Source organism: Macrobrachium nipponense, chromosome 21 (assembly GCF_015104395.2).
Source record: "Macrobrachium nipponense isolate FS-2020 chromosome 21, ASM1510439v2, whole genome shotgun sequence".
Lineage (NCBI taxonomy): Eukaryota > Metazoa > Arthropoda > Malacostraca > Decapoda > Palaemonidae > Macrobrachium > Macrobrachium nipponense.
This window is the reverse complement of record NC_087212.1, coordinates 62505141-62518414: the sequence shown is the minus strand read 5'-3', so window position 1 is coordinate 62518414 and position 13274 is coordinate 62505141. Positions and strand designations below refer to the sequence as shown.

The window sequence follows — 13274 nt, the reverse complement described above, 5'->3', positions numbered from 1 at the left end:
CTCACTGAGTGAAACACAATTATTGCACTGCATTTGGTGCAAGTTCCTGTTGGAGAGATATCAAGAAAGCTTAATATACCGGAGAGAATCATACATAGATGAATCAAATTGTTTAGAGAACGGCAAAGTTTAGAACGTGCCTAGAGGTGGAACACCTCGAAGCATCACAAGAGTGCAAGACAATACAATAGTGTGAATGTTGCTGAGCAACATTCATTTATGAATTTTGAATTCTAGTGCCTCGTCACGATATTGCTGAACCAGGAATCATGACTAGCTCTACGCCTATGATTGGTGTCTGATGAAAACTTTGGATGGAGAGGAAGAGATTTTTAAAAATACACTTGAAACCTTTGATAGGTGTCTAATGAATAAGTCTAATAAATAAGCAAACTTATCTTTGATGGATGAGGGATTCAGTTAGCTTTACTCTATTTGTTTTGTTTTTTATCAGTGGCCAGTGAATAACACGGATAGGTAGGGAAACAGTTTCAATGATGCATGCCTTTTTTTTCTTCAAAACCTAAAGAATACATTTTATTGGGAGATACTTTATTAACATCAGCCTAATCCCTCCATCACTCCTATACACCACCACCGCTCTCTTCCAAATCTCAGGTGACTCTATCCAACTTCTTGCTACGAACTCCAACGTTTGAGAGCATCACTAATGATAAAAGTTATTTTTAAATTCCCCACACCGACAACGGAAGCCTTAAAATTCATGTTTATAAAATATTTTCTGTTCAAAATTGCTTTATCTTTCATTCCCCAAAATATTTGCATACACTCGTGTTATACCCTGTATGATTGTTGTAGCTGTCAAAGAGCAACCCCTCATTAAAGCAGTAGGTTTTTCTTGGAGAGAGAGAGAGAGAGAGAAAAAAAAAAAACATACGAAATAGACTTAAATGAGAACGTCACCTTTCATATTTCTTATCCTTTCAGCTACTTATAATATACTTATGGTAGTAGGTCTTTCCATACATGTGAAACTAATTTTAATTAATTTCTATTTAGAAGAAAAGAATAGCTACAGAAAGATCAACCTGACAAAGCTTGCCTTTCTTAATGTATTCGTCAGTTTTGACTCCCACAGCTTTCCAACGTGTCCAGATAAAACAGGATGATAGGCAAGGAATTCAATAAAAAATAAAAGACTGAATTATATTCATTTGATTTTTCATGATTGCTTTTTGACTTTGAATAGCTAGGTCTGAGTAAATTATGTTAGGCAATTATGAAAACGATAAGAAAAAAGGAGAACATGGCCTATAAAACAACAATAACGGGAATAATCAAATAAAGCAGATTAATATATACATATAGTCAATTTAAATATTCATTCACATTACGTATCCGAGAGAGTATACAGGCGGTCCCCGGGTTACGACGGTTCCGGCTTACGACGTTCCGAGGTTACGACGCTTTTTCTTAAATATTCAATGGAAAAATCCGTCCTGGGTTACGACGCTTGTTCCGAGGTTACGACGCTGACGCTTCCGACGCTCCGAGTTAACGACGCTTTTAAAAACCGCATACTATGATAAAAATCCTTTATAGTTTAGCACAGTATATTAATAAAAATAAGTTTCTGGTTAGATTACAACAAAAATTTTGAGATTATGATGATTTTCGACACTTTTTATGTTGTCTTTTTCTATGTTTTTTAGTGACGCCTCATATGCGGAACTAGTTTCCGAGCGAATGAATACATACTAGTTTACATATAACAGTCCAAAAGCGCAAATAATGAAAAAATCATTGCTTGTTTTCCAGTAATAATAAAACAAAAACGAAGTTTCTGGGTAGATTACAACGCAAATTCCAAGTATCCAAAGAGAGACATTATCCAGTAATTTTGATCAGAGAAAGAGAGAGAAGGAGAGAAGAGAAAGAGAGAAGAGGAGAGAGAGAGAGAGAGAGAGCGAGAGAGAAGAGAGAGATAGAAGAGAGAGAGGAGAGAGAGAGAGAGGCGTCTTCCGACTCCGAGTTAACGACGCTTTTAAAAAACGCATACTATGTGGGCCATAAAAACTCCTTTATAGTTTAGCACAGTATATTAATAAAAAAAAAAAAAAATAAGTTCTGGTTAGATTACAACAAAAATTTTGAGATTATGATGATTTTCGACACTTTTTATGTTGTATTTTTTCTATGTTTTTTAGTGACGCCTCATATGCGGAACTAGTTTCCGAGCGAATGAATACATACTAGTTTACATATAACAGTCCAAAAGCGCAAATAATGAAAAAATCATTGCTTGTTTCCAGTAATAATAACAAACGAAGTTTCTGGTTAGATTACAACGCAAATTCCAAGTATAAACCAAAGAGAGACATTATCCAGTAATTTTGATCAGAGAGAGAGAGAGAGAGAGAGAGAGAGAGAGAGAGAGAGAGAGAGAGAGAGAGAGAGAGGCGTCTTCCGACGCTCCGAGTTAAGGACAGAGAAGTGTTCGTTTCGTTAAACGGCCTCTGACTCATGCCAGTAAATGTTTTGTTGATACTAATAATATAAGCCTATTTAAAGATACGTTTACTTTAATTAGTCTATATGATACGTAAATAGTAATCAACTGTTCTTGTAGCCCTCAATATTTGGCAAAATCGAAGTATCCAAAGAGAGACATTATCCAGTACGTAATTTGATCAGAGAGAGAGAGAGAGAGAGAGAGAGAGAGAGAGAGAGAGAGAGAGAGAGAGAGAGAGAGAGAGAGAGAGAGAGAGACGCTTTGGCAACAATGGTCTCGGAGGTTTTTATAGCTTCCTTCTGCTTGATGATCGTGGATATTGTAGAAGGATTTCGACCATACTCGTTTGCCAAATCGACGATACGAACGCCACGTTCATGCTTTGCTATAATTTCATGTTTTGCTTCCATCGAAATCATTTTCTTGGGTTTTTTCTTATCACCTGCTTTGTCTTTAGCTTTGAGACCCATGGTTAATAATAAAATAGACAAAATAACACGAAAAATAGGCGCAAATACAACGAACTAAACAACGACGTGTTAACATGCAGCACCAACAAACAAACAGACTGAACGCCATTTATCGGTCGCCTATACAACTAACACTCATCGCAAAATCGTATCTCAAATATTTCGTTGTATATCAAAGCTTGTATTTTCGCAAATTTTCTGTTATATCTCAAAACATTCGTATATTAGGGCAATCGTATGTCAAGTTTCCAATGTAATTTGATCAGAGAGAGAGAGAGAGAGATAGAGAGAGAGAGAGAGAGAGAGAGAGAGAGAGAGGAGAGAGAGAGAGAGAGAGGGAGAGAGAGAGAGAGAGAGAGAGAGAGAGAGAGAGAGAGAGAGAGAGAGAGAGACGCTTTGGCAACAATGGTCTCGGGATTGACGTAACGTTTATTTTCTGAACAGATAGGACAGAGAAGTGTTCGTTTCATTAAACGGCCTCTGACTCATGGCAGGAAATGTTTTGTTGATACTAATATATAAGCCTATTTAAAGATACATTTACTTTAATTAGTCTATATGATACGTAAATAGTAATCAGCTGTTCTTGTAGCCCTCAAGATTTTGCAAAATCACTCCAGGTTGTACATAAAACTTCAAGAATGTAGTGTCACCAGAGGATTACAATAGTTTTTACCTTCAAGAACCAGCATTCTTTTATGAAAATAACTCCAGGTTGTACATAAAACTACAGGAAACGACATGTAGTGTAACCAAAGGATTACAAGTAAGGTTTTTATAACTTTTTATTAGTTTAAGACATATTTCCAAGCGTCGTTCCGGCTTACGACGATTTTCGGCTTACGACGCCTCTCAAGAACGGAACCCCCGTCGTAACCCGGGGACTGCCTGTACTGCTGAAAATAGGCTAATCATGTGTGAAAATTAGAAGTCCAATTTAGGCCCACTAAATGTGTCATGCAAATTATTTTATTGATCTATGGACAAAATTAGTTTAATTAAACAAAGTTATTAAAGAATGTTAATGCCTTAATGTATTATCTATCGGCTGTAGGAGATGAAATGACAACACCCTAGTGCAGTACGATATGTTGGGTCAAGACTCAAGTGGCAGCAAAGCTAACTTCAAAATGATCATGCTGTCTTGAAGCTTGAGTTGAGAATAAAATTAGAATTTGTGGACCCATCGGTATATATTTTCCTTACTTTGCAAAATAATTATCTTTAATACGTTGAATATATATCTACTCAATTCTAATGTAATTTATTTCAAGTACGTATAGCACCTTTGAAAGGAAATATTATTTATTGTTAAGTAAATAATTTGGCACCTGCATATGGCAATATTTCCATAACAAACAATGAATTAAGAAACTACGCCAGTTCTTCGTGGGCTGACTGTAACCTACATACACAATGGCGGTTATCTTTTGGGTTGTATAAATATAAAATTAAAGTACACTAAAAATGTAAATGAGAACAGCATAAAATATATTTAAAAAAATTCAAGATAAAGAAAATGGGGATCCTGACAGCCCTTCACCTAACGTGTAAAGTGCTAAGTGAAAATTCCAGCTTTTCCAAAGTTCCCTTTGGAAACAGCAGTGACAAACTTTACTTCAAAGCTTGTACCTACCTTTGAAGTATCCATTTCACCATTCTTAACTTTGTCTCTGAAAGCAGTGGCACCAGCCAATACACTGTTTAGGATACCTGTGAGGTCTCCAAGCAACGCAGTACCTCGAGGTAAGTCAGAGGCCACAATCTTACTCAGCAAAATCTGCAATAAATAGAACCTAAAATAATCTTCTACTGTGTAGCATTGTAGTGTATGTAATCTAAAGAATGTGTACATACGTTAATGGGTTTTTTAATACTTAATTAAAATGCACTCAACAAACAAATTTTTTATAAAGTGTAATTTTATAACTAGGTGTGTTTTGCAGTCCACACTTAAACCTTATTTACTCCCATATCTTCCTTACAGTCATTAAAGTATACTAGGAACTAAGATGAAAGATTTGGAAGTGACAGCTCAGGAAAGATATGAGGGGCAGAATTTCACAGAGGACCTTTGCATTGCATGGTATAGGTGGTGATATGACAAATTTTCTAAGACAATTTTATTTTTCATAGCTACAAACCTGAGGTCTACTGAGAAACTCTCTCTCTTATATATATGAATCAATAAAGATATCAGCTCTGCTGTAACAGCAGAGTTTAATAATGCAATTTGTTTTAACACAAAATTCTGATAGTTTACATGAACCTACCTGAGCAGTCAGTAATCTAAAAGATGCATTTTTCCCTAAAGAAAATTCTCAATAATTGCAAGCCACTCCTAACTATGTGTTTATGTTTATTTTTTCTGTCAGAAGAATCCCCAACAGTCCAAGAGCCAGACAAGATTCAAAAGGCCTGGCAACTCATAAATACACTATGATGAGACTTCAGCTGGCAGAACAAGTCTTAAGGTGAGATCATTATTTGCAACCTCTCCCAAGGGCTCTTTAGTGCCTGAGATAGTCTGCAGAGTCACATCCCACTCTGGAGGCTGAAGCTAACAAGATGGGCAAGACTGTTCAAAGCTCATCTACTAAGGAAGAGAGGTTATGGCTCTCAGTCAGAAGACTGGCTCAAGGCAGAGCAATAGGCTTCACAGCTGGGCCTGAGAGGAGTTAGTCTCAACAAAGGTAAACAAGTAATTCCATGATCTGCTGATAAGTGACTCTAACCAGAGAAAGATTCCATCTATGACACCAATCAGAGAAAATGGTCCACTCCTTGGAACAAAGAAATTGAGAAACTGAATTACCACAAGAAGTGTGGATAATATAGATCAGTTTCACCTTGATGGCCATTCAGAGCACAGTAAGAAATCTTTACTCAACTGCAGCCAAAGAAAAAAGTGCTTGATAACAGCAGGTGACTGAAGGGTTCCCTCTGCTTATCCACATACCATGAGTTAATTAACCCTGTCACTAATTTCCAACATCTAATTCCACTCACACTGAAGAATACTCATACATAAAGGCTCTGGTTTGTATTCCCATGCAGAAAATAATTTTTACATAAATTGGATATGGGTGAAAATAAATGTCAAACATGACTGTTCTGTTTATTTTTAAGGCCTTTTCAAGCCACTTCAGTTTCCTCTGTGGCCAACAGAGGTCAGAGGAACATTGTTGAGACAGAAAAATCAAAATCTGCAAGTCCATGTATACCAATCATGAAATATGATATTGTTAGTATACAATAGTTTTGTACATACTTACCTGGCAGATATATACTTAGCTTAGGTCTCTGACGTCACGACAGAAAATTCAAAACTCGCGGCACACGCTACAGGTAGGTCAGGTGATCTACCTTACCCGCCGCTGGGTGGCGGGTGTAAGAACCAGTCCCCCTTTCTTGTCAGATTATTTTCTTCCACCTGTCTCCTGAGGGGAGGCTGGGCGGGCCATCAATCGTATATATCTGCCAGGTAAGTATGTACAAAACTTTATTGTATACTAACAATATCATTTTTGTACATGAACTTCCCTGCCAGATATATACTTAGCTGATTGACACCCTTGGTGGAGGGAAAGAGACACATACTCACCTAGAAAGTGGGGACAACACATGTTAAAGGAATAAAAATAAACCCTTGGTTCTTACCTGAATTAGGCAGAAGACTTCATAGTAACTGTCTATTAGTCTGCGTTGCCTAAAGAGTCTCAGCGAGGGCGTGACCTATAGCTGAAGAACTCTTTGGGTCTACCAATGGGAACTGAGTCCACTTACTTGGCAGAATCCAAACAGGGTCTGGTCAATGGGGATCAACCCGCTTACATGCCAGAGCCTATCACTACCAACCGCAAGGAGCCTCAAGCACAACCGATCACCTAACCAATTACTAATATTAGTATATACGAAAGAAGGAGCTGCCTCCTGCAACCTCCTTCGTACAACCAAAAACTCCAAATTAAAAACTAACAGGGAAAAGGATTAAAACGGATGTGTTTCAGCTCCCTGCCCCAGCACTGAATCCGCCGATACGTAAGGGCCTAGCCCAAAACACTTTTCATACATAATTGATATGTCTTTTAGGTAGTGATTGGAGAAGACTGATTCACACCTCCAAAAAGTGGCCTTCATGAGGTTTTGTAAAGACATATTCTTCTTGAAAGCCAAAGACGTCGCGATGGCCCTCACTTCGTGCGCCTTGACTTTCAGAAGACTAAACTTGCTGACTGCACGATGTGTGGGCTTCTCTAATAACATTCCTGATAAAGAATGAGAGGGCATTTTTGATAAGGGCCTACTGGGGTCCCTTACAGAGCACCAGAGATTGCTCTCATTAGCAGCAAGTCTTCTCTTCCTTTGAAGATAAAATTTCAGGCTTCTCACCGGGCAAAGAGATCTCTCCTCTTCTGTCCCAACTAAGGAGGACAAGCTTTTAATTTCGAAGCTCCTAGGCCATGGTGAAGAAGGGTTTTCATTCTTGGCTAGGAAAGCCGGAAGAAAAGAGCAAAACGCGGATCCTCCTTGAAAACCTACCTCACCTTCTAGAGCCTGCAGCTCGCTGACTCTCTTTGCTGAAGCTAACGCACAGAGAAAAAGAGTCTTCATCGAAAGGTCTCTGAACGAAGCTGTATGGGGAGGTTCGAATCTTGAGGACCTCAGAAAGAGCAGCACGATGTCTAGATTCCAGCTAGGAACTAAGTAGGAGGTTCTTTTAACCATCTCAAATGATCTGATTAAGTCATGGAGGTCCTTGTCTTCGGATATGTTTAATCCTCTATGACGAAAAACTGAGGAAAGCATGCTCCTGTAGCCCTTGATGGTGGAGACTACTAACCAGCATTTTTCCCTCAGGAAGATAAGGAAATCTGCTATCTGAGTCACAGAGGTACTGGAGGAAGAAACTTTATGAGTCCTGCACCAACGTCGAAAAACGTCCCACTTCGACTGGTAGACTCTAGATGTGGAAGGTCTACGTGCATTGGCAATAGCCCTTGCAGACTTTGCCGAAAAGCCCTTAGCTCTGAAGAGACTCTTGATAGTCTGAATCCAGTCAGACTGAGAGCGGGGAGGTTTTTGTGAAACCTGTCGAAGTGGGGCTGTTTGAGCAGATCGACTCTTAGTGGTAGGGATCTTGGAACATCCACCAGCCATTCCAGTACCTCTGTGAACCAGTCCTGGGCGGGCCAGAACGGAGCTATCAAAGTCATCCTTGCTCCCTCTGAAGCTGCGAACTTCCTTAGCGTTTCCCCTAGAATCTTGAAAGGCGGGAACGCGTAAAGATCCAGTTTTTTCCAATCCATCAGGAATGCATCTATTGCCACTGCTCTTGGGTCCGCAATAGGGGAGCAGTATAGATCTATCCTCGCATTCCTGGAGGTCGCAAATAGATCGAGATGGGGCCTGCCCCACGTCCTCCACAGCTCCTGGCATACGTCCGAGTGCAGAGTCCACTCTGAGGGAAGGACTTGATTCCTTCTGCTTAGCAGATCCGCTCTGACATTTCTTTCTCCCTGTACGAACCTGGTGAGAAGACTTATCTTCCTTTCCTCCGACCACAGGAAGAGCGATCTCGCTGTCTCGTACAGGGAGAAAGAGTGAGTCCCCCCCTGTTTCCGAATGTAAGCCAGGGCTGTGGTGTTGTCCGAGTTGATCTGAACAGACTTTCCCTTTACGAGGGGTTCGAAGGTTTTGAGAGCGAACCAAATCGCTGTTAGCTCTTTCTTGTTGATGTGCCAGGACACCTGATCCCCCATCCAGGTGCCTGACACTTCTCTCGACCCGAGAGTAGCTCCCCAACCTATGTCCGATGCGTCCGCATATAATACTAGGCTGGGGTTCCGAACCTGCAAGGAAAGGCCTTCCTTGAACAGGAGAGGGTCTAGCCACCAACGTAGATCCTCCTTTATCTCTTGCGAGATCTTGAACGCAAAGTCTAGACCTTGAGATCTTCGGTTCCAGTTCCTCGTCAGGAAGAACTGTAGGGGTCTGAGGTGCAACCTCCCTAGAGAAACGAATTGCTCCAGCGAGGAGAGTGTCCCCAACAGACTCATCCACTCCCTCGCTGTGCATACATCTTTCTCTAAAAAGATTGCTACCTTCTCCGAACCTCGGGTTATCCTCTCTGGGGAAGGATACGCCCGAAAAACCTGAGAAGCCATCAGAATCCCCAGATAGATACGCTCTTGACTGGGGATTAGCTGTGACTTCTCGAAATTCACTAGCAAACCCAGAGAAGCTGCTAGATTCAGCGTTAATCGTAAGTCCTCCAGACATTTCTCCTTGGACTTGGCCCTGATTAGCCAATCGTCCAAGTAGAGGGAAATCCTCACTCCCTCGAGATGAAGCCACTGAGCAACGTTCTTCATCAGCCCAGTGAAGACTTGGGGGGCTGTGGAAAGGCCAAAGCATAGGGCCCTGAACTGAAAAACGTTCCCTCCCCACATGAATCTTAGAAATTTGCGTGAAGAAGGATGGATCGGCACGTGGAAGTAAGCGTCCTGAAGGTCCAGTGACACCATCCAGTCCCCGGGACGAAGAGCTGCTAAGACTGATGAAGTCGTCTCCATAGCGAACTTCCTCTTCTTCACAAAGACGTTCAGGGCGCTTACATCCAGAACCGGCCTCCATCCTCCTGAGTTCTTGGGAACTAAGAACAGACGGTTGTAGAAACCCGCGGAAAGAGGGTCCTGTACCATCTCTATTGCCTCTTTCTCCAACATCAGCTCTACTGCTAGAGCGAGGGCTTGATTCATTAGAGGGTCTTTGTATTTGGCCACCAGTTCCCTTGGAGTGGTGGTCAAGGGTGGTCTCCAGATAAAGGGAATGAGGTATCCCCTCTTGATGATAGCGAGGGACCAGTTGTCCGCCCCCTTCCGTGCCCAGACATCCGCAAAGTTCAGAAGTCTGGTACCCACAGTTGTCTGGAGGACAGACGAGCTACTTCTTGGCCCTAATAGACCGAGAGAAGGTCTTTCCTCTTCTGGGTGGTCTCGAACCTCTGGAGGAAGAAGAGCGGGACGAATGGACTACTCGAAGGGCTCTTGCCTAGTCTGAGTTTCCTTCTTCGTTTTCTGTTGGAACGAAGGTTTCGGTAATCTAGCTGAGCGAGCCAGCATATCCTGCGTCGCTTTTGCTGACAACGAGCTGGAGATGTCATTAATTATCTTCTTCGGGAAGAGTTGCGGAGAAAGTTGGGAATACAACAAGGAAGCTCTCTGTGCATGAGAGACAGCCTTGGTAAGAAAGGAGCAGAAAACGGCCCTCTTCTTTACTACTCCTGCGCCAAAAAGGGAAGCAATCTCCCCGGATCCGTCTCTCACTGCCTTGTCCATACAAGACAGCACTGCGTGAAGGTCTTCAGGTGAAAGAGTGTCTTGATCTTGAGTCCTCTTAGCCATGACTCCAAGGGTCCAGTCAAGAAAGTTAAAAACCTCTAAGACTCGGAACATTCCCTTCAGAAGGTGATCCAACTCGCTCATACCCCACGTCGTCTTCGCAGAATTAAGCGCCGAGCGACGTGCGGAATCAACCAACGAAGAGAAGTCCGAGTCTGCTGAAGAGGGAAGAGTCAGACCCAAGGGCTCTCCTGACTCGTACCAGAACCCCATCTTACCCGTAAGTTTGGACGGGGGAAAAGAAAAAACGGTCTTGCCTTTCTCTTCCTTCGAAAGCAACCAGTCGTCAAAATTCTTAAGAGCCTTCTTCATCGACACTGTCGGTTTCATCTTAACGACTGAAGACTTCTTAGACGTATTGGTCGTTGAAAATAAGGACGGAGGTGACGGAGGAGCAACGGCCGAAAGAGACTCCCCAAAATCTTGCAAGAGGAGGTCGGTCAGTCTTGTATGAAGAAACTGAAGCATCCTTGGGCAAATCTTCCTCAGAATCCCAAAGGAATTCTTCAGAAGAATGACGTTTAGCAGCTCTACTACCAGGAGGAGAGCTATTCCTTGGAGAGCGCCTGTTCGGAGAGCGCCTACTGGAAGAATGTTTACTGGGAGAGCGCTAAAAGGAGAGCGCCTACTAGGAGAACGCCTACCAGGAGAGCGCCTACTAGGAGAGCGCCAACTTGGAGAGAGCCTACTAGGAGAGCGACTACTTGGGGAGCGCCTACCAGGAGAGCGCCTACTAGGGGAGCGCCTGCTAGGAGCAGGGCATGTAGTACGGTACGGTTCGATTTGTTTTTTCGTAATTCGTACCACGCATTTTTACCGTACCGTAATTTCGTACAGTACCTAAAAATTCATACCGTACCGTACTAGTACGATATTTTATCGTACCGTAATTTCGTACTGTTTCCGTACCTACTTTTTTTTTTACATTGCAGTTCATATAGACATAACATGGCTTTATTACTACTACTGCTACTACTACTACCATTACCACCACTGCCACTTAAAGAAGATTGGTGTTATGTAATACATTAATGATATAATACAATTTTATTTTGCTAAGGTTACAAAAGGAAAATGTTCAGTTATACAGTATTAGGCATTCATACAGTTTTATGTGTTGCAGCGTAATAGCATTACAGCGTCAACAATATCCTCATTTAGACCTAGTCTTAGATCATTACTACCTCCGTAGCACAAAAGCAGAGTGCAGCGGCAGTCTTGCGGGCAGCAGTCAGCAGGCCTCAGTGGCTTATGATAATCACAAGAAAGGTCCTAAAAGAGATTTAATTAAACGTATATGAAAAACAGAGACCTGGAAGAATGGAAATATTTCCGAAGGAGTGCCTAGGGGCCCCTCCCAAATCGCCAAGAAGGAGCCGATAGGGTATACCAACTCATTAAAAAGGGAAAATGGACCTTCTCACCTGAGGATAAGCCGATAAGTAGGTGGGGTCCCTGCCCAGCCTTGCTGTGACGGCTGACGCACTTGGGGCAACCCCACTGGGATATGCTTTAATTAACACCCCAGTGAGAAGACCTCTGCTAATCCTGGTTGACTCACCGCCCAAGTCAACCAAGTGGGGGCTTGGCTGCTTGCGACACCTATCTGTATTTGGTACGGAAATGGTACGATTAAGTACGAAAAAAAAAATCGTACTTTCGTACCGTACCGAACTCGAAGGAAAATATCGTACCGTAATATCGAACCGTACTTACATCCCCAGAAAAACCGTACCGTACCGTAATATCGTACCGAACCGTACCGTACTACATGCCCTGGCTAGGAGAGCGCCTACTAGTGGAAGCTCGCCTGTCGGAAACAAAGTCTAATTCCACAGAAAAGCGCCTATCAGGCTCTCTGTGCCTGCTAGGCTCTTGGCGCCTGCCCTCCTCAAAACACCTGCCAGGCTCTTGGTGCCTATCAGACTCCAAACCCCTACCAGGCTCTTGACGCCTGCCACGGGGAGAGAAAACATCCACGGAGGATTCCCTGTCCGAAGCACTGCGCTTACAAGGCTCTGAGCGTCTATCCAAACGGGAGTGAACCAACGGAGATAAATGCTTCCACTGGCGCCTACAAGGCTCTTGGCGCCTACTAGGCTCCGAGCGTCCGTCAAAAGGAGAGCGGCAACCAGGCGAAGAACTCTTCCTTCGCTCCTGACGATAACGAGGCTCTTGACGTCTGTCAAGCTCTTGACGCCTAACTGAAGAGGAGCGGAAATCCGGCTCCTTACGCCTGACATGCTCAAAACTCTTGCTGGGAAGAGAGGAGAGCCTACTCGGAGAATGATCCCGAACTTCAGTCTGCACTTCTGACTTCCTGCTACGAGGCTCAAAAACTTCTCTAGCCGGAGGAGAGCTAGCAGAAGGGACGTTCTTAGACTTCTTCACCGGAAGCGAGGCGTCCTTCCGACGATGAGAAGTCCCGGCAATAGAGTCAGCTAAAGCCGCAATCTGCGCTTGCAGACCCGCCAGGATGCGCGCGGGAGATCTCTTAAATTCCTCTACAGGAGACGAAGTCCGAGACCGAACAGGAGAAGCGTAAACAGAAGAATTCTTGGCTCTCTTGCGTTCCACTTCTGGCTCTTCCGCGAAGGATTCGGGGCTGGAAGGAAGGGCGCAAGGAGCTTTCCAGGGCCTCTTGAGAGGGCGAGACGACTCCGAGGCGCTCCATCTACGCTTAGGAGAAGGCGACGAAGATGACGAGAAGCACTGGCGCAATAACTCCTTCTTGGTTCGATCCAAGGCAGCCTGGGAACGAGCAACAGGATCTGCCGAGGGGACGCCTGACTGGTGGGGGTTCTCCCTAACCTTCCTGCGGCTTTCGACTTTCCTCCTCCACTGGGTCTGGGAGTCTGGAAGAGGTCTAGGCCTGGAAGCGTTAGTGAGCCGGTCAGACGCACCCTCCACTTCACTAGGGGCACTGCA

At 43.3% G+C, this 13274-nt stretch overlaps 1 protein-coding gene across 1 annotated transcript in view; it reads right to left on the bottom strand.

Moving 5' to 3' along the window:
- LOC135198083 (neuroguidin-like) overlaps positions 1 to 13274 on the bottom strand; it is a 114628-nt gene that overhangs the window by 71908 nt on the left and 29446 nt on the right. Inside the window, exon 2 of the mRNA XM_064225508.1 lies at positions 4580 to 4723. Coding sequence (XP_064081578.1) covers positions 4580 to 4723 — 144 coding nt within the window. The remainder of the gene's footprint in view (positions 1 to 4579; positions 4724 to 13274) is intronic.